This window comes from Madurella fahalii (genome assembly GCF_045866475.1).
Source record: "Madurella fahalii IFM 68171 DNA, scaffold_1, whole genome shotgun sequence".
In the NCBI taxonomy this organism is placed as follows: Eukaryota; Fungi; Ascomycota; class Sordariomycetes; order Sordariales; genus Madurella; species Madurella fahalii.
In genome coordinates this window covers 5,634,636-5,652,292 of record NW_027263971.1, presented here as the reverse complement: position 1 = coordinate 5,652,292, position 17,657 = coordinate 5,634,636, and the positions used below count along the sequence as shown (strand labels likewise).

At 55.1% G+C, this 17,657-nt stretch overlaps 6 protein-coding genes across 6 annotated transcripts; 4 read left to right on the top strand and 2 right to left on the bottom strand.

Annotated features, from left to right (window-relative positions):
- Positions 1 to 876: 876 nt before the first annotated feature.
- Positions 877 to 2,011, top strand: MFIFM68171_01721 (uncharacterized protein; the record flags this gene model as incomplete). The annotated part of the gene is made up of 2 exons (XM_071057143.1): positions 877 to 1,006; positions 1,071 to 2,011. The coding sequence occupies 2 exons, from the start codon at positions 877 to 879 to the stop codon at positions 2,009 to 2,011; spliced, it is 1,071 nt and encodes a 356-aa protein (XP_070913244.1).
- Positions 2,012 to 3,070: 1,059 nt separating this feature from the next.
- SPT8 (Transcription factor spt8) lies at positions 3,071 to 5,251 on the top strand (the record flags this gene model as incomplete). Its single annotated transcript, XM_071057142.1, has 1 exon — positions 3,071 to 5,251. The coding sequence occupies one exon, from the start codon at positions 3,071 to 3,073 to the stop codon at positions 5,249 to 5,251; it is 2,181 nt and encodes a 726-aa protein (XP_070913243.1).
- Positions 5,252 to 6,087: 836 nt separating this feature from the next.
- On the bottom strand, positions 6,088 to 10,443 carry MFIFM68171_01719 (uncharacterized protein; the record flags this gene model as incomplete). The annotated part of the gene is made up of 4 exons (XM_071057141.1): positions 6,088 to 7,435; positions 7,491 to 9,674; positions 9,730 to 10,091; positions 10,147 to 10,443. 4 exons carry the CDS (start codon positions 10,441 to 10,443, stop codon positions 6,088 to 6,090), a joined length of 4,191 nt encoding a protein of 1,396 aa, XP_070913242.1.
- A 1,397-nt stretch (positions 10,444 to 11,840) lies between these two features.
- On the top strand, positions 11,841 to 12,626 carry MFIFM68171_01718 (uncharacterized protein; the record flags this gene model as incomplete). The annotated part of the gene is made up of 1 exon (XM_071057140.1): positions 11,841 to 12,626. The coding sequence occupies one exon, from the start codon at positions 11,841 to 11,843 to the stop codon at positions 12,624 to 12,626; it is 786 nt and encodes a 261-aa protein (XP_070913241.1).
- Positions 12,627 to 13,243: 617 nt separating this feature from the next.
- Positions 13,244 to 14,376, top strand: MFIFM68171_01717 (uncharacterized protein; the record flags this gene model as incomplete). The annotated part of the gene is made up of 3 exons (XM_071057139.1): positions 13,244 to 13,455; positions 13,573 to 14,252; positions 14,309 to 14,376. The coding sequence occupies 3 exons, from the start codon at positions 13,244 to 13,246 to the stop codon at positions 14,374 to 14,376; spliced, it is 960 nt and encodes a 319-aa protein (XP_070913240.1).
- Positions 14,377 to 16,817: 2,441 nt separating this feature from the next.
- Positions 16,818 to 17,381, bottom strand: MFIFM68171_01716 (uncharacterized protein; the record flags this gene model as incomplete). The annotated part of the gene is made up of 1 exon (XM_071057138.1): positions 16,818 to 17,381. One exon carries the CDS (start codon positions 17,379 to 17,381, stop codon positions 16,818 to 16,820), a length of 564 nt encoding a protein of 187 aa, XP_070913239.1.
- Between the last annotated feature and the right edge of the window lie 276 nt (positions 17,382 to 17,657).

Here is a 17,657-nt window from a genome sequence, read left to right as displayed (position 1 = left end):
GCATAGCAGAAAGAAAAAAAAAATAAACCGAAACCTCATGTTTATATGTTAATAGATAGGAACATTTACAAGCAACATCTTAACTTCCTCTTTGCTCTTCAGTGCATCGACACCGGGGTGTGTGCGGCGTAGGGGCAAGAAGGGGGAGGCAGAGCTGTTGTACTGTACATACAGTGCAGTATGTACCTCCACTAAAACAGATCAACAGCAACCTGGATGGAAGCCGTGTGTGGGTTTGTGAGTACGACCTCGAGTATTGTAAGCTTTTGCGGAGTCTAGAACAAGAAACCTACAAGACGTGCCTTCTCAGAAACAAGAATTGCCGGTTGTAGCTGAGAGCGTGTTCGACGTGAAGTGAAGGAGGTACGGAATTCTCAACGTGCGGATAGGTCCTCCTTTCTGAACCCATGCAGACCCACCCACGCCAGTAAACAGCTGGCGAGGGGCTCAGCGGGAAAGCCTGCCCCGGTCGACAAACACCCCGCTGCCGCACAGCGCACGAGGCAACCCTCGTTGCTTTCGCTGCCGCCTCGACTCTCTCCCTGCGACCGCAAATTCTGCCCGCGAGCCGCACCGGGCATGACGACTGATTCGGCCTAATATTCGACGTTCTCACGATCCTCATTACGACCTGTTACGACATTTTCGCTCCTTTTTTTCTGTTCTTGCACTCGTCCTCGCGTATTTCACGTCTACATCTGCCCCCTCTGCTCTCGGTCCTCGTCGCCGTCAAACCCAACAGAGCCTCTCTTTCTCGGTTGCTTCGTTCTTCAGTTTCGAGCATCTGGCATTGAAGGCCCGGCGCAATCTAACGACTTGCCGGGTACTTGACTGCATTCAGATTTCGTATATCAGTTTCCCCCACAAATACCCAGCATGGGTGACGCCACTGCCCCGCGCCAATATGTGCCCTTGACTTGCCATGGCCACTCGCGGCCCGTCCCTCACCTCAGTTTCTCTCCGCTAGAAAGGGAGGAGGTTTACTATATGATTTCCGCCTGCAAAGGTTTGCGCGACACCTTTTCCCCGCTCCCTTAACCGGTATGGCCGCTGACTCTCTTCCGGCCCAGATGGCAACCCGATGCTTCGGGACGGTCAGACGGGCGACTGGATTGGCACATTCCTCGGCCACAAGGGCGCCGTATGGCAAGCGAGACTAAGTCCTGATGCCACGACTGCCGCGACTGCTTCTGCGGATTTCACCGCCAAGGTCTGGGACACGCATACCGGCGAGTTGCTTTATATCCTCCAGCATGATCACATTGTCCGTGCCATTGCTTATCCATTCGACAACTCGGGCATGATTGCGACCGGGGGGTTCGAAAAGAAGCTTCGCATCTTCGATCTGCAGGACCAGAGACCGGCTGGCTCACCAACGTCCGCGGCGCCAAACCTTGTCACGCCCGTCACGATTGAGACGTCGCGCGCCTTCGAAATCGGCGAGGGCATCCATAAAGAAGCCATCAAATTCATCGTCTGGGCTCAGGACCCTAGTGTCATCGTAACGGCCTCAGGCGATACCCTTCGTTGGTTTGATCTGCCAAGCAGAAGCTGCATACGCGAAGTTAAGCTGGAGGGAGAGATCAAGTCGTGCGAACTCGTCGCTCTTGCACCCTCATACAGCTCCCCGTCAGACATTGGCGGCGGGCTTCCCGTTCTGGCTGTCGCGGCTGGCAAAACAGCATACTTCTGGGGTGGCATGAGGGCAGAGGACGAGCTGAAGCAGATAAAGCTGCCGCACGGAATAGCGAGCGTTGGCCTCGACCTGAAAGGCAGGAAGTTCGTGGTTGGCGAGGAGCCCGGTACCTGGGCGCGTGTTTATGATTGGGAAGACGGCAAGGAGCTCGATGTGCACAAAGGCCACCACGGGCCCATCTGGTCCATTGCATTTTCGCCAGATGGGAATCTCTACGCGACTGGCTCGGAGGATGGCACCATCAAGATGTGGAAGAATTGCGAAGGCTTCTACGGGCTCTGGCGAGGGGGCGTGTCAGGGAGCGGCACGGACTAGGAGGTGGACGACGACCCTCCTCGCCTCCCAGCCGACAGTGCCTTGGTTGAGACACCACTCGCAGCAGCGCCGCCGAACCCTGATTGCAATGGCGCACCGGCCATGGCCGATCCTCGGGGTTCCCAGGTCACAACCCCAGGGCCTGTGGGGCCAAAAGAGAGCCTGCGTGACAACTGCTCTATAATGGAAATTGACAAAACTCTGTCACCAGCCCCGCGTCGCCACCGATCTCGCCCGCCCTGTTCTGGCGAGCTGTCCAGCGATCAGAACCCGGACAAAACATCGCAACCGGCCTGCGCCTGTCCGTCGTATTTTCGGCACGGCAACGGGCACTTCAGCCCAGGCAGGTCGAGGATGGAGGAATTCATGCGTCGGTCAGCAATGCATATGATCACTGCAGCGAGGCCTTCGGCTTAAGCCGTTGGTGGACGGCCATGTCATAGATTATTTCTGGATGCTTATTAGCTTGCGCTTTGGACGAGCAGCCTCGCTCCGGGAACGGGCGGTCCCCCCGGTCGTAGACTCTGCACTTCGCATCGCTCCCTCTAGTGGTTATCTCCAGCTCGACACATGGATAGATGTAGCTAGCTGATTAGCTCCCGCACCACTGAAAAGACTATCTTTGCGAGGTCTTGCACAGTATCCGGAACAGTCAGCGCGGAATTCTCGAGCTAGGAATTAATAACTTTAAATAACAGTTCCCATATTTTCGTTATGACCCAGTAACCACCTTTCGTGATGTGAATATAGTCTCGACATCGATCAGCATTTGATATTGCAGCGTCATGACAGACGATTACTATAAGGGCCTCTTCGGCATGATTTGTGGGGCTGCGGGGTGTTCTTTTACCCCCGCAACGAAGCAGGTTCCCCCCCCCCCCCTGGCCTCTCTTGGCGGTGGGTTCTTGAAGCTACCGTAGGATCTAAACGACGGACTGGACCTTCAACCTTCTGGTATACAATTCCAACGTCCCTCTCCCACCGCAGTGGCACAAATACCGTCGCAGCATCTAGTAATCACAACAAGTCCTTCACTCGGCCGGATACACGAGATACACAATGGACGACGACTACGCGAGCTCTGAGAACGAGCAGGACGAGCTCATGGAAGATGCCGACGAACTCGAGGTGGACAACGATGCTGAGGACGACAACGAGGAAGAGGAGGAGGAACAGGATGAGCAAGATGAGCCGGAACCGGAGCCCGAGCCTGAACAAGACGTCGAACCGTTTGACGATGCGCCTCCAACAGCGCCCGACGACCAGGCCGACCAAGAGAGTGTTAAGCGAGCATCCGCAGCACCCACCACACCGCTGACCGGGTCAAAATGGCGCCCGATACTACGGCAGGAATACATCGACGCCCCGCTCTACGACATTGTGCCGACCATGGCGGCGCCACAGGCCACCAGCGTCAATTGCATGGCCATCACTCCCGACTTGCGATACTGGATGACGGGCGGCTCGGACGGCTATATCCGGAAGTACGATGGCGTGGGAACCATAAACGGCAAGCAGCAGCTCACCGTGGCGCAAAGACATCCCTTTGTCGATAGCGTTGTCAAAGCAGGAATACTCATGAGTTACTGGGAGAACGAGGAACCCGCACCGCCGAATGCACGTGCCGAGGATAGGATCCTGTCGCCTGTCTACAGCCTGGCCGTGCACAGCAGCGCCCTCTGGTTGCTGAGCGGGCTTGATAGCGGCGGCATCAACCTGCAGAGTGTGCGGCACGACGAGGGCAAGAGAATACACTGTCTGCGCGATGGGGGGCACACAAACGCCGTGAGCGTGCTACAGCTGGCGCCAGACGAGAAGAGCGTGCTCAGCGGGAGTTGGGATAAGATGGTCCTGGACTGGGATTTGAACAACGGCCAGATTCTGCGGCGGTTCGAGGGTAGCGGAGGCCAGATCTCGGCCATTGAGTTGCGTCCGGCAAGCGGCGCGCCCATCCCCGTTGAGGCGAGCGAGGTCGAGGTCAGAAGCGACACATTTGACACCGACTCGAAACCGCGGATGAATGGCTTCTTTACAGACAACGCCGATAATTCGGTTGGCGGGGCAGGGAATCTGGGCAGCAACGATGCAGGGGTGAACGGAGATGCTCCAGGGTCCCCAGAACACGAGTCACTCTTCGGCAGCCCGGCGGGGTCCCTCTTTGGTGATAACGACACCATGGGTGGCGGCGGAGGAGCCTTTGGCGATGATGACGACGAGTTCTCCCGAGCGATGGACATGAGCCTCCATGACGATCCTAACCACGGGCTGGATCCCTCTACCGACTTCACCATGGGTGATCCCGACATGTCAACAGGGTCTGCCTTGGACATGGGCGCGTCATCCATCTCAGACATGGCTCCGCCGACACAAAATGGACTCCCTGTCAACCAAGGCGAGCCTCATGGCGGCATGTCTAACAGCGAGACCATGACGAGCGGCGACACGGCACGCGACGTCTCCATGGACTTTAGCCAGCCCGCCACAGCGACAGAGACCCAGCCAACAACCGCCCCATCTTCCCTTCCCGAACCACAAACCACCCAGGCCTCCTCCGACACCCAACAAACCGACACCCAACCGCCACCTCCTTCCTCGTCCTCGCAAGCCCCGGCCACCGCCAGCACCGCCAACGGCGGCACCGGCGCCGCTTCCCCGCCGCCCACCATGGTGTACTCGTCCGCGCCTCCGCCCCAGCACCACGACCCGACCCAAACCTCGTCCACCACCTTCCTCTCGGCCGCCATCGACGGGACGATCCGCATCTGGGACCGGCGGGTGCCGGACCCGGTGGCGCGCATCAACAACCGGCGGGGCGTGCCGCCGTGGTGCATGGGGGCGTGCTGGTCGCCCGACGGCAACTGGATCTACGCGGGGCGGCGCAACGGCACGGTCGAGGAGTACAGCGTCCACAAGGCGACGTCGGCGTGGCAGCCCGAGCGGGCGCTCAAGTTCCCCGCGGGCTCGGGCGCCGTCAGCTGCGTGCGGCCCATGGCCAACGGCCGCCACCTCGTCTGCGCCTCCCACGACATCCTGCGCCTCTACGACCTGCGCGAGAACGCCGCCTTCAAGCACTCCAAGGTCCCCTTCATCATCATCCCCGGACCCCCCCGCGCCGGCGTCATCAGCGCCCTGTACATCGACCCCACCTCCAGGATCATGCTCTCCACCGCGGGCACCAGGGGCTGGGACGGCACGAGCACCGAGGTGCTGATTGGGTATGAGATTGCTGTCGCCAAGTAGGGTTTGGGCGGTGGTGGGGAGCCGTTACGAGGAAGAACGAAAGTAGTGGGACCGGAAGACATGGAGTGGTTTTAGGGTTTCCGTAGCGAGGAGTTTGGGGAGGAGAATTTTGATACCTTTTATATTTCAAAGAGGTCGAGGTGTTCCTGCCGGTCTGTTCCTCAACCGACAGCAGCCCAGGTGGTGTTCTGGTGTTACCTTTGATAGCGGGCAGTGGTGTATTGGTGAGCAGAAGATGGCCGGTTGCCGAGTATATATACCCCAATGGCATAATCAGCATGTCATCCTAACTCACTCTAGTAGTTTTGCCGTGTTGAAAGTAATTTATCCGTTTGCACCCCGGTAGAAGGAGTGTTGCGGCATACGGGGAGGAGCGAAGATGGTGTTATTATGACATGTAATAACGTTATCACGTCTTTTGCGTACGCTGGCAACAACAATACATTTACTGATCAATCAGTACACTGGCTCTCTTACATGATCCACCCATTTGGTGGAAGCCATCGCTGCCCATCAATGTCATCATCGAAAAAGGGCATGGATCCTGTTGATGACTAATAAAATCGTAGAAACACCTCCCATACACTCTCCAGAAACAGCCTTAGAGCCGATATTCCAGCTAACCCATTAACAAGGACAAAGCAAAAGATAAACAAAGTAGAAGAGACAAGCCCGGAAATAGTCTGCTCATCCGCATCGCTCGCGTTGTCATTTGGCCAAACCATGCGCTTGATGTTTTCTTACACCGCACTGCCGATTCGGCGGAAACTTTCCCTTGAACAGCCGCATAAGGGAAATCACAAAGAAAGACACCGGGTACAGCAACCACCGCAGTGTCAAAGCTCGATACGCCACTCCTCTTCTTCGTCGCCTCCTTTGGAGGTGGCCTCGTTTACCGAATCAGTCAAGAGGTCCGGCACGGCGCCACGCTCGGGAGCAGGTGCACGAGATCCGGTAGAAGGGCCCTCGCCGCCGCTGCGCTCCATGGTCACAGTACCATCGGGTAGGATTCGCATGACAGGAGCCTTCTTGTCACCAGTCAGTAACGGGGGCTGTCGAATTGCTGTGGTGGCTGCCGCAGGTGCACGGGATCCGGTGGAAGGCCCCTGGCCGCCGCTGTGCTCCATGATCGCAGTACCATCGGGTAGGATTCGCATGACAGGGGCCTTCTCACCACTAGCCGATGGTAGGGGCTGTCGGATTGCCTTGGTCTTGGCTGCCGCGCCCTGAGACTGAACGGCCGACGGAAGGGGCAACGTCCGTTTGGGCTTGTCGTATCGTCCGGTGGGGTCGTAGTCGAGCCACTGTGCAGGTGGGAGCCCTTGGTCATCTTCCGCAGAAGTCCGGGAGTTCTTGCTCTTGCGGTTGCGCTTACCGCTGCGGCGATTATGCTTATTCTGGGCGCTGAGTTGTTTAGGAGCGTTGCTGGGAATGTTGCTTTGACCCCCCATGTCCAGTGACATCGCGGGATGGTCAGGTTGAGTGTGAATGGGTTCGTCCACTAGCGTCAAGTTCTGAAGCCTGAACTGAGCATTTGCGAGAAGAGCCGTACTATTGCCCGGCGGTCCGGATCTCGATACCGTAGATACCGGGTGAGCGGCGGCATGAATATGTTGGACGGTCTTGGACCTATCCTCGACCCGACGACCGTCGACTAGCGTGGTTCGCCGATGCACATCCCTGATAGCCATGGCTTGGGACTCTCGGGCTGCGCCAGAAATCCGCTCACGTTCTAGATCCAGCCGTCTATCGGCTTGGTCCACGTTTCTAACATACTCTCTCCATTGTGCAGCGGTTTGGTTCATCTGGTCGCGGTTAACTATTCTCCCAGGTTGTGGGTTGGTGGCCCTTTTTGAGTGAGAAGATTCGTTTAGGATAGTTGGTTGGATGGCTCCGCCTGCATACTGGGGCGTGAGCGGCGTATTCACGGCCCGAGGCTGCTGAAAGGAGGCGTTGCGGTGATTCAATGAAGCTAAGAGCATCTCGCTCTGCTGGCCTCCCATCTGAATGAGACGCTGCTCCAAGGGCACGCGTTTCCGAGCCGCAGCTTGCGCTACACGGGTCATTTCCTCGAAAGCCTTGCAATCGCAAAAACATGGTAGGCTGCAGCGCTTCTGACATCCGTGGCCGCATGGAAGGACTTCGAGGCAGGCATGGGAACAAGAAAGTTGCTCATGAGGCGTGCTGAATGAAAATGTTAGCGAACCCCTGGCGAGGAAGGCATCTAGTTAATACTTACGCGTGGCACTTGAGGGAGCATTGATGGCCACAAGGGCGAGTCTCCAGACACTGCTTATCGCAGCCGCCGGCATTACCACCCCACTCGTCGACTTCCTTGATCCAAATCTCTTCTCCATGAGGTTGACACACGAGAGGAAGACCGCGGCAGCGACAGGCTCGGTTCTGCTCGGGGAAACCATACCAAATTCTCGACCACAGATTGAACGAGCCGTCATGCGCACGGAGAACATTTTCGACGTTGCCGAATACGTAGAATCCCCGCCGGGCACGGCTAATGGCAACGACCGCACGCCGTTCATCTTCCAGGAAGCCAACTGCATAGGAACGATCCAGTTGTGGGCTCCGAACGAGTGACAAGAGTACCACATCATTCTCCTCGCCTTGGTATGAATCCACCGTGCAGACATTGAAAGCCGATCCCACGAGCATGGAGTGGCGCCTCAGCTTGGCCAACAACACTTTGCGCTGTCCCTTGTAAAATGTGAGGACCGTGATTCTTTCGGCAGGAGTGCCGTTGCTGACGAGATAAGCAAAGAAGTTCGTGATCATGTCCGCCTCTTGCTCGTTGAATTTGCTGAAATCCGAGTTCGTGTCCTCAGGCCAGGTATGATCGAAAAACCAGCAATTACGGCCACCCATGCCGGGAACATCGGGGCGCTCATTGAGCGATTCAACGCTATGGTGGTCGACCAGCTCAGGGTAGAAGGGGTTGAGGATGAACCTAAGCTCTGGCTTCATACGGCGCTGCTCTTTGAGCATGACAAACGGTACGTTGAGGTTAACCATTCTCTGAAACATGGAGACGTTGAGGTTGTATGGAGCGTCACCCAGCCACTGGATATCGCATTTGGGTGCGAGCTGCTTGTGATCGCCTACCAGAATGAGCTGTTGGACAGAGGGATACAAAGCGGACGCAATGTTGGCCTCGCGAGTCTCGGCTGCCTCTTCGATGAGCAGAGACCGTGGTCTCATGGCGGCGAGACATCCGCGATACTTTGTCAAGCCAGTGGTTGTGCAGCCTACAATATCGATGCCCTGATTTTGCACGAGCTGGATATTTCCCAGAAACTTGTACGATCTGCGTTTCTTGCAAAGGTCAACATTCTCGGCGAGCAGGGCTGCAAATCTTGGAGTCATGGCCTGCAAGAGCTTGGCTTGGAAGTGCTGGTAAACGGCGCCGCGAAGTTCCGGATCGATAGCATAGAGGTCGTCGTTTTTCGCAAGGGCACGAACGACAGCGCGATTCCATGCCGACAAGCCAGCGGGATTCTTGCCCGACCAAACGTGCATCAGCTCGATAGTAGGGCCGTGGAACCGATTCTCGTCTTCCTCGTCATCCGCAATATTCTCCATTTCCTCTTCGTCGTATTCGAACTCTGGCAGGTCTTTACGAATTTGTGCTTCGTTGAGCTCAAAGTTTGTCGGATGCCGGTCTCGGAGCAGGTGAGCCGGAATGAGGCTGTCACCCAGCCAAAGCGCAAAGGGACCGTGGCTCTCCATGGCCGGGTGTGTCTCAATTGTATCGTCATGGAGTGACTGAAACTGAGCGTCCGAGATTATGCCGAATCTATGGAGAACTTCCGGTTCCAAGAGTCGGTCACCAAAGAGGTCGTTGATGAGGAGATTAACTGCATCCACATTGTCGTGGCGCTTCCTGTCTATGGCGGCACACTTGCGATCAGCGGGAATAGTATGCCGTAGCCGGAGTTGGTATACGGTGCGTTCTCGTATCACCTCGCTTTGGGTTCTTCCTCCCATGCGGAGGACACTTCCGCCGAAGTTGATACAATGGCCGAGTATTTGGTCCAACGCGTGGTTCGTCTGCGCTGCAACGACGATAGGCGGACCCCCATTACGACGTCGATTTTCGACCATGACCCTGATAGCTTCGACTGATGTGAATGTCTTTCCAGTTCCTGGTGGGCCCTGCACCACCGCCAACTCGTTTGACAGGATGCGATGAACAGCAGATAACTGGGATTCGTCGAGCAGAGTGAGGTTCCCGCAATCTGGGATTCCGCCATTGACCATGTCGTATGCTTTCAGGGCGGTGATGGCCGAAAATCCGGCCTCATCGACATTGTGGGCAAGGGACGAGAGGTCCATGAGTGGATTCTGTTGGATGAATACTGGCAACGTATCTTCGGTATGAGCACCGGTCAAGTACTTGTCAAGAGGCGAGCTAGAGACTTAATGTCAGCCTACATCCGGGAGATCGAAGCGTTGGAGTCTCTCACTCAGTCCTAGCCGCATGTTGCAGTCCGACCAATGCATGACGTGCTGCCTCGTAGTATCCGTGCCACGACTCGACCATGACCATCTCCAGGTCTGGATCAAGGATCGCATCCTCGGGGTTCGCCCACAGCAGGTCCACGAGCGGAGGGTCCTGATCGAGCCCGTCACGGTACGGGCGCTGGGCAATCGTTGCAATCTTGCATATATTCTTGAAGCCGTCATCCTTGGTTGAGAGAGCTACAACCTTTCCCGGTTGAAGGCGCTTCGACAGCTGCCACTGGATGCGGAATCTGGATCGTCTCGTAGAGAACGACACTCGGGCAATGGGCCCGATGGTGGTGAATTGATACTCCTTGACCCGAACCTGCAAAGTAGGCAAAATTAGCACGTGCAGCCGCGTCTTGTGCATTCTCGCTCACCTCGGTGTAAATGCATGTATGGTCATCCTCCATCATCTCTCGCCTTGCACGATGGGCCCTGGCGTAGCTGTTCACCGAGTAGCGCAGGCCCTCAACAGCCTCGCGGCGCAGAATCTCATACTGCGCCGTAAGGTATTCGTTCTTTGATGGCCAAGGCTTGTCCACCGGGTTCCCCGGCAGATCGTCGTGCTCTGGCTGGGGCGCCAGAACCTCCTGAGCGGTAGGAAGCTCCGGTTTCGACTGCCAACCGTGGCCTTCCGGGAGTTGAAAAAAGACATGCTCGTTCACAATGTCCATAGGTGACTGTCATGCGCAGCGGGTCAACGGGTCAGCGAGTCAGCAAGCGTTCACATGGCGGGGCGATTGGTATGCTGCCGAGGATGGGATGGGCTGACCTCGGGGCCCGGAACGGTGCGAGCAACGGTATCCATGCTGAATACTACTACCTATTTATTTTGGCATTGTCCGCCCGCAGGGCATGCAAGAACAAGAAGGTAGCGGCGTGTAGCCGAGAAGAGAAGAGCCAGTTTGGGAGAATGAGATGCAGGTTGGAATTGTGGAAGGATGCAGGGCCTAATTATCTATCAAGGCATCTGCAGATTGGTTCGTGCTTGCCAACAATAGACTTGGGATGCCTTTGCAACCGATTAACATGGCAACTGCAGCCAGGCGGTGTGAGTGCAAGAACCCGATTCTCAGCAAGCTGCCGTTGTGCGAATGCATTGGCAATCGGCTCCCGCATTCACACGCATGCTAACTAAATCAAACAAGTTTGCTCTTGTCTGTCAGCTCTGACTGGGCCAGGCACCTAACGCGGACATGAGAACTGTCCGGAAAGCTTCACACGTGCCATGTTGCGGTTTGATGCAGTCTAAATAAATCTTGGGCCGTGTTATGCACAAGTGGCCTGGAAACTATTTGCTTTGAGCTGGATGCTGATACTGCTCTTGATGGCGCTGCCGCGTCCGAAACTGAACGGGTCATAGCCCTCAGATCACAGAGGAGACAGAAAGAGTTTGCTGATATTGCTCAGCCAGCTAACCTTCGATCATTGTGTTCCACACATCTACATTGGCACAGCCAGCGGAATTCATGCTCACAGTTCCGCAGCAGTGCCTGTCTTGGCTAGCGATTAATGGCGCTCGAACTGCCATAATTAGACTCCATGGCCAAAAACTGGGGCAGCCCCAGGTACCCCGACTTGTTAATACGTTTAGACCAGGGAAAGTTGAAGATAAAACAATAACCTAGCAACCTCGACGGTTGAGAAGGCGAATCTGGCAAGCGCGTGATGCGTTGCATTTCCGCGGACCTTCGAGACAACAAGTTGCTGTGCCAATGGGATTTAATCGTGCACCTTTCCGGAGTCCCTTTTTATGTAGCGTGCCAACTCTTCTGTCAGCATCGTGACAAAATGGTTTGCCCGCTCAAGTTCGGCTAATACCAGTGGTAAGCCACATGCACATAGCCGAGGCTCGTGACCTCGGTTTCGACGCAATGAGATTCAGCCGGACCAAAAACGGATGCCTTAGATCGTGTGCTCAGCCCTACGGGTTCTAGGCCCCCGCCATCAATATATTGGACGGGACAGGCGGACCAGTCCTTCGAGACTTTGGACAAAACTTGATATTTCTTCAGTAGGAACTAGCTACACTGTATTCTCCAAGGGTCGGAAGCCACTCCCGTCACTGAACATGTTTCCCCACCACGCCGAAACCATCCAAAACGTGAAGGATCATTTCTCTTCAGACCCTCATGTCCTCGCTCTTCTCCTCAGCGGGTCCATCGCACATGGCTTCGAAACCGCCGACTCGGATGTCGACGTCCTCATCGTCTTAACCGAGGACGAATTCGCCAAGCGGGTGCAAACAGGCCAGCTCACCTTTGTCAGTACCGAGCTGAGCACCTATCCCGGCGGCTATATCGACGCCAAGTACCTCAGCCTGAGCTTCATTCGACAGGTCGCTGAGAAGGGGAGCGAGCCCGCCCGGTTTGCCTTTGACGGTGCGCAGATCCTATTCAGCCATATCGAAGGGCTGGAGGAGGAGATCCAACGTGCAGTGGCCTATCCCGTTGCCGGAAAGTCGGAGCGCATCATGCGGTTCAGGACGCAGCTAGAGGCGTGGAGGTGGTTTTGCGGGGAAGGAAGGAAAAAGGGGAATGAGTACCTGCTTGGTCTAGCGGCGAGGAAGCTGGTGCTGTTTGGAGGGAGGCTGATTCTAACGCATAATGAGATGCTGTATCCGTTTCATAAGTGGTTTCTAAAGGTGCTGCAAAGCGCACCGGAGAAGCCAGACGGGATGATTGCCTGTATCGACAAGCTCCTGGCTGATCCGTCAGAACAGAACGTCGAGGAGTTTTATGTGATGGTCAAAAACTTCCAGACATGGGAGGAGAATCCAAACCGGTGGGGAGCACAGTTCATGGTGGATAATGAGTTGACCTGGATGACGGGTTATCCGGCGGTGGATGACTTGTGAGCACGAGTTGAATCGATGGAAGGCTCCGCGTATGGAGTTAGGATCCATCTATCGGCCACCTAACGGCAATTACATGTATCTCCTGTGTGTTCTTGTCAGCCAGTCCCTGCCGCGATGATGCTTCCGCGAAGCGGAAACAGCCTCCCATACCCGCGTCCACGGATTCCACGCTCTGATTACCTTACAGGGAGAACTCAACCACCTATTGACCGTAAGCTTCCACCTTACGCCAGCGGCTACGCAACTGGCGATTGATAAGGGTTTGTCAAGGCCACACATCGTGTTTGCTTCTTTCGTCCCGGAAATAGGCGACCCCGCGCCGTAGCGAAAAATACTCCTAGGTTTATCGGTGGCATTCCTTCTGACAGCGCTCTCCACCAAAATCGACATCTTGCTAAAGGCTCAATGCAAATCACATGACTTCGTGGAGGTTCCGTGCTCGCGGACCCACAAGTGGCGCAACTTCGCGCGTAAATCGCCACTGTAACCACCACCCTTAGCCTGAGCTCACCGTTCTCACCAGATTCGGATCTGATTCTCTGAAACTCTCTTCACGGGTTAACACACCGGTCGTTTCTCTCTCATCATTCGGGTACAGGGATAGAAATAACATCGCAATGGGCGCTGACGTTGAGCACAGATATGGCGGGGCATCCCCCGCCACAGCCCCATCTTCTGCCAAAAAGCGCCGGCACAACCCCGATCCCATACCTACCCGTAGATCCGAAACCTCACATGACACGAACTCGGGGCTTCCGCTCGCTTCACCCTCCAAGAAGTCGCGAAGCGCCCAACCGGACAGCCCGGCAAGCGAGAAACGACTCCGCCGGTAAATGCGCACTCCCCACCCCCTTTCCCTTTCACAAACCGAACCCAACCCCCCTCCCCCCCTCCGGCCCCTTTTCCCCTTTCCCCCAACTAACGAACCCGGCCCCGGGCGTTGCAGTTTCCGGGCCAAGCCCCCGCAATCCTTCGCCGAAGTCCACCGGCGCGCGACGACGCAGCGCTTCTACGTCCTGTCGCGCGCGCGGGGGGGCACGCCCGAGTGCCCCGAGGAGACGGTGGAGCTGGCGGGGTCGACGGGCAACGTCTACACGGTGGTGGTGGCGCGGCGGCCGGCGTGCGACTGCCCGCACGCGCGCGCCGGCCACCAGTGCAAGCACGTGCTCTACGTGCTCGCGCGGGTCCTGCGCGCCCCGCTCGAGTACGTCTACCAGCTGGCGCTGCTGAGCTCGGAGCTCCGGGAGATATTCGCGGGCGCGCCGCCACTGCCGCCGCCGGCGGGCGTCGACGCCGGGAAGGAGGGGGAGGATGGGGCTGGGAAGAGGAAGCCGGTGGAAGGGGACTGCCCGATTTGTTTTTGTGAGCTGGAGGTTGCGGGAACCGGCGGGGAGGCGGTGGTCTGGTGTCGCGCGGCGTGCGGGCAGAATATCCACGAGGGGTGCTTCGAGACGTGGGCGGCGACGAAGAGGCGGCAGGCGGGAGGCGGGGAGGTGACGTGTCCCTATTGTAGGAGTGTTTGGGATGGAGATGAGGATATCATCAAGAAGATTAAGAGGACGGGGAAGGTGAATGAGGAGGGCTATGTCAATGTGGCGGACCAGTTAGGGATTAGTACCCAACGAGGTGAGCGCGATCTTGTGTTGGGTGGTCGTTTGTGGATTTTGCTAATGTTGCTCTAGATACCAGCACATACTCGAGGTGGTGGTCTGGTCACCCGTCCAGTTATCGCCGCAGTGATTACCGATAAATGGCTGGATAATCACTTCTATCGAGGACTTGCCTTCCTCGGTTTTTTAGGAGATTGACACCTATTCTATCTTGGGGCGCTTTGAGATGCCCGTCTATACGTTGCAGTTCTGAACTTGGACGTATGTTCTATCCCGTGTGCTTAACCAGCAGCACTTTCCCCGGGAGCAGCCGTTAAGAATGAGCCAATGAAATGGTCCAGAAGTGACGGCTCCGATCTCCCACTTGATGATAGCCGCTCAGAGAGACGCCAAACAGACCTCATGCTGAATTTGATTACCGCACAGGGCATATTCTTCCTCTCTGTAGTTAGCATCGACACGAAGTTGATGAAGCACGTCACATTCTATACCAACTAGTCGGCCGTCATGCCGATGTTGCTGATAGCCGTGGCAACCTGGTCTGCCTTGAGGCCAGACAGCTCGTACCAGGGGACAAGTCTTCCTGGCGGTATGTTTATAACCACAGAGAAAAGCTGCCTTGAGAGTTCGCTGGCCTGACTTGACAATCCAGGTCGTCAGACTGAAGAACCCGGATCACATCCTCCATGTACTTGTCAAAGGTCCGGCCTTGGCTCTCCTAATTCCACTGCTTTAAAGCAGGGCTGCTCTGTTTGGTGTAGAAGGGTTATGGTGTGTTCTAGAAGTTTGATAGTATTATATACTGTAATATCATGACTTCTCTTATCTTATAGCAGGTTTGTTAGTGTTATATATACTGGTGTAGTTGTATAACATTTATATCAGCGTCAGTAGATGAATCTAGATTTCAGCTGACTATAAGAGACTTGTATTATAAATCAGGCTTTTAGATATCTATATTAAAGCTAGGACTCTAATGTAAGATATAATAGGAATGTGAGGATCAAGAATCCAATGGTAGTAGGATCAGAGTGTCAGGGTACAAGCAGTGCACACGCAACGTGGGAGCAGAGTGCTCGTTAGGGGTAGGATAGTAGTCTCATTGAACTCTACCTCTCTCCTAAATCCTATCTTCCACCCTCCTCTTTATACCCTGTAATGGCATTGTCTGGACTTACTTACTCCACTCACCGCCCTGTCCTCCTTGCTTGTGCGCTCCTTTGACGCTCATCTGACGCGATACTACGCCCTTCTGGCTTTAGTGCCGTCGTTGCTTTTGGAGCTCCGCCGGCGCTGCGGCTCCGGGACTTCCGGTCTGCGTCAACGCCGATCCTACCCAGCCGATTCAAACAGATTTTGATTCAGTATATCCTTTAATTTCTAATAGCTGATATCAAGTATCTACTTCAATATAGAGAGTGAACAGTCTAGGACCTGGGAAAAACTCTCCAATACCAATAATAGTGTATATAAGCTTCTAGGTATATTAGGGAGTGCCGTTTATAACTGTTAAAGAGATATTCAAAGGAAGATGAATTAGTTTATGATAGTCTGAGCAGGAAAGTGCATTATAAACAGGTAAACACAGATCCTCCAAATTTGAACTAAAAAAAAATCAGATCTCGCGGTTATAGGATATTACTTAATTACACCCTTTAACAGCAGGTTAACGAAAAGTTTACCTTAACTCCCGTTCCCGACTTGCAAAGAGCCTTGAGTCCCCGGTATTAGTCAAACATATTTTGCTACTCAGATGATCCGACCGAAAGACGGTACTGGAGTTTATAGCACTGAAAGTCCTTCAGCAAATGCGTTGATAGTATATAGGATCCTATACTGGTGAACATAGGCCCCGCTGAGACTGATAGTATCATTCTAGAATTAATATATCAGTGGTAGAGGTATAGATATTCCTTAAACCAGAACATTGGGGTTAAATTCTTTCTTAATGGGTTGAAGGGACACTGCAAGTTATATACAGGACGGAGATGATCACTGTTCTTGATTGCCTTGACAGTCTTATAGGTGATTAGCCTCTTGCATCCTGGCTTCCCGCCCATCCCGGTGATCCCGTGGTGGCTAGTGGCCCCGCCGGATTCTCTGTAGCGGCGATCTATCTGTTCTATTTGGTCCCAGATTTGCTGCCCTGGATAGCGTGTGCCTGGCCCCACCCTTGGAGGTCCATATTGCCTAGGTAGCGAGACTACCAGTACGCGAAACCGTAGTTAAATATACCGTGTCGGTAAGTAAACCGTGGTGCGGACAAATGCCCAACCGAGCTCTCTGCGATGTCGAGTTGAGAGACTGGGCATCACGCTGATGGGTAAACCAGTGCAGGGAGCCTGACAGCTGTCAAACCACCCATCTTCGGAGGAAGCAGAAAGCCAAGGGTACGTGTGTAACGTTGAAGCCCCAGATATGCTGCAATCCAGGTCGTGTTCGTTAGTTGGATATCCTCAGCTCCAAATTCATAGCACCTGGCTTTATTCTACAAGGTAACGCCTGATAGGGCAATGTGTGCAAGTAATGTCCTGTCTAGAGGTTGGACTACCCCGTGCCTCCCCTTAACCACTCGATTTACCTACTGGCCCCCTGTCTCTACCTCGCTCCTCTCCCTAGTGCTCCCCTCCACCTCCTCCACCTCCTCCACCTCCTCCACCTCCTCCTCGGCCCTCTTCACAGCCGCAATGATCTCACGATGCAATCTCTCATCTCTTGCCTTATCTTCATTCTCCCCATGATCCTGTCCTTGATCTCCACCTGTCTCCATTCCTCCCTCGAGGGTATACCATGGCCCATGCACAGCTCCAACGCCAGCACCAACCAATGCCCCAGGGATAGCCACAACCCCACTAACCAGCACGCCAACAAGATCCCCTAACCCCATACCCAGAGCACTGGAAACACTAATCCCCCCGGCGGCGCCCTGGCTCCATCCGCTGGCCATCAGCCGCGCCTTCCTGCTCTGTCCATGCGCCTCGACCTCCTTGGTGTACGCCGCCTGCCAGAGCCGTTCGCGCTCGGCGGGGTCTTTGATGCTTGCTGCTTGTGCCTTTAAAGCGTCGGCCTTGTCCTGGAGGCGCTTGGCTGATTTTGCGGCCTCGATTGCTTTGGTTACTTCTGGGGACGGTGATAATGACGTCATTTGTTCCGTCTTTTCGCTGCTGCGGGATGTATGAAGGTGAAAATAAATTGGGAGCCGAAATTGTTCGTATCTGGTATGTAGCTGTGTCACGTGTGTCTGGGTGACTTCGTGTATCGATGGATTGGCGATCAAGGAAAGAAAGAATTGTGGATGTCCCTGAATGCGGGATAATAAGTCGGAAGGTTTCGGCAGATGCCTCTGTTGGGAAGTTACCCGGGAAGTTTCCGGGAAGCGCCAGTGTCTCGGGCTCAGGACAGGTTCACGGCTTGGCGGCAA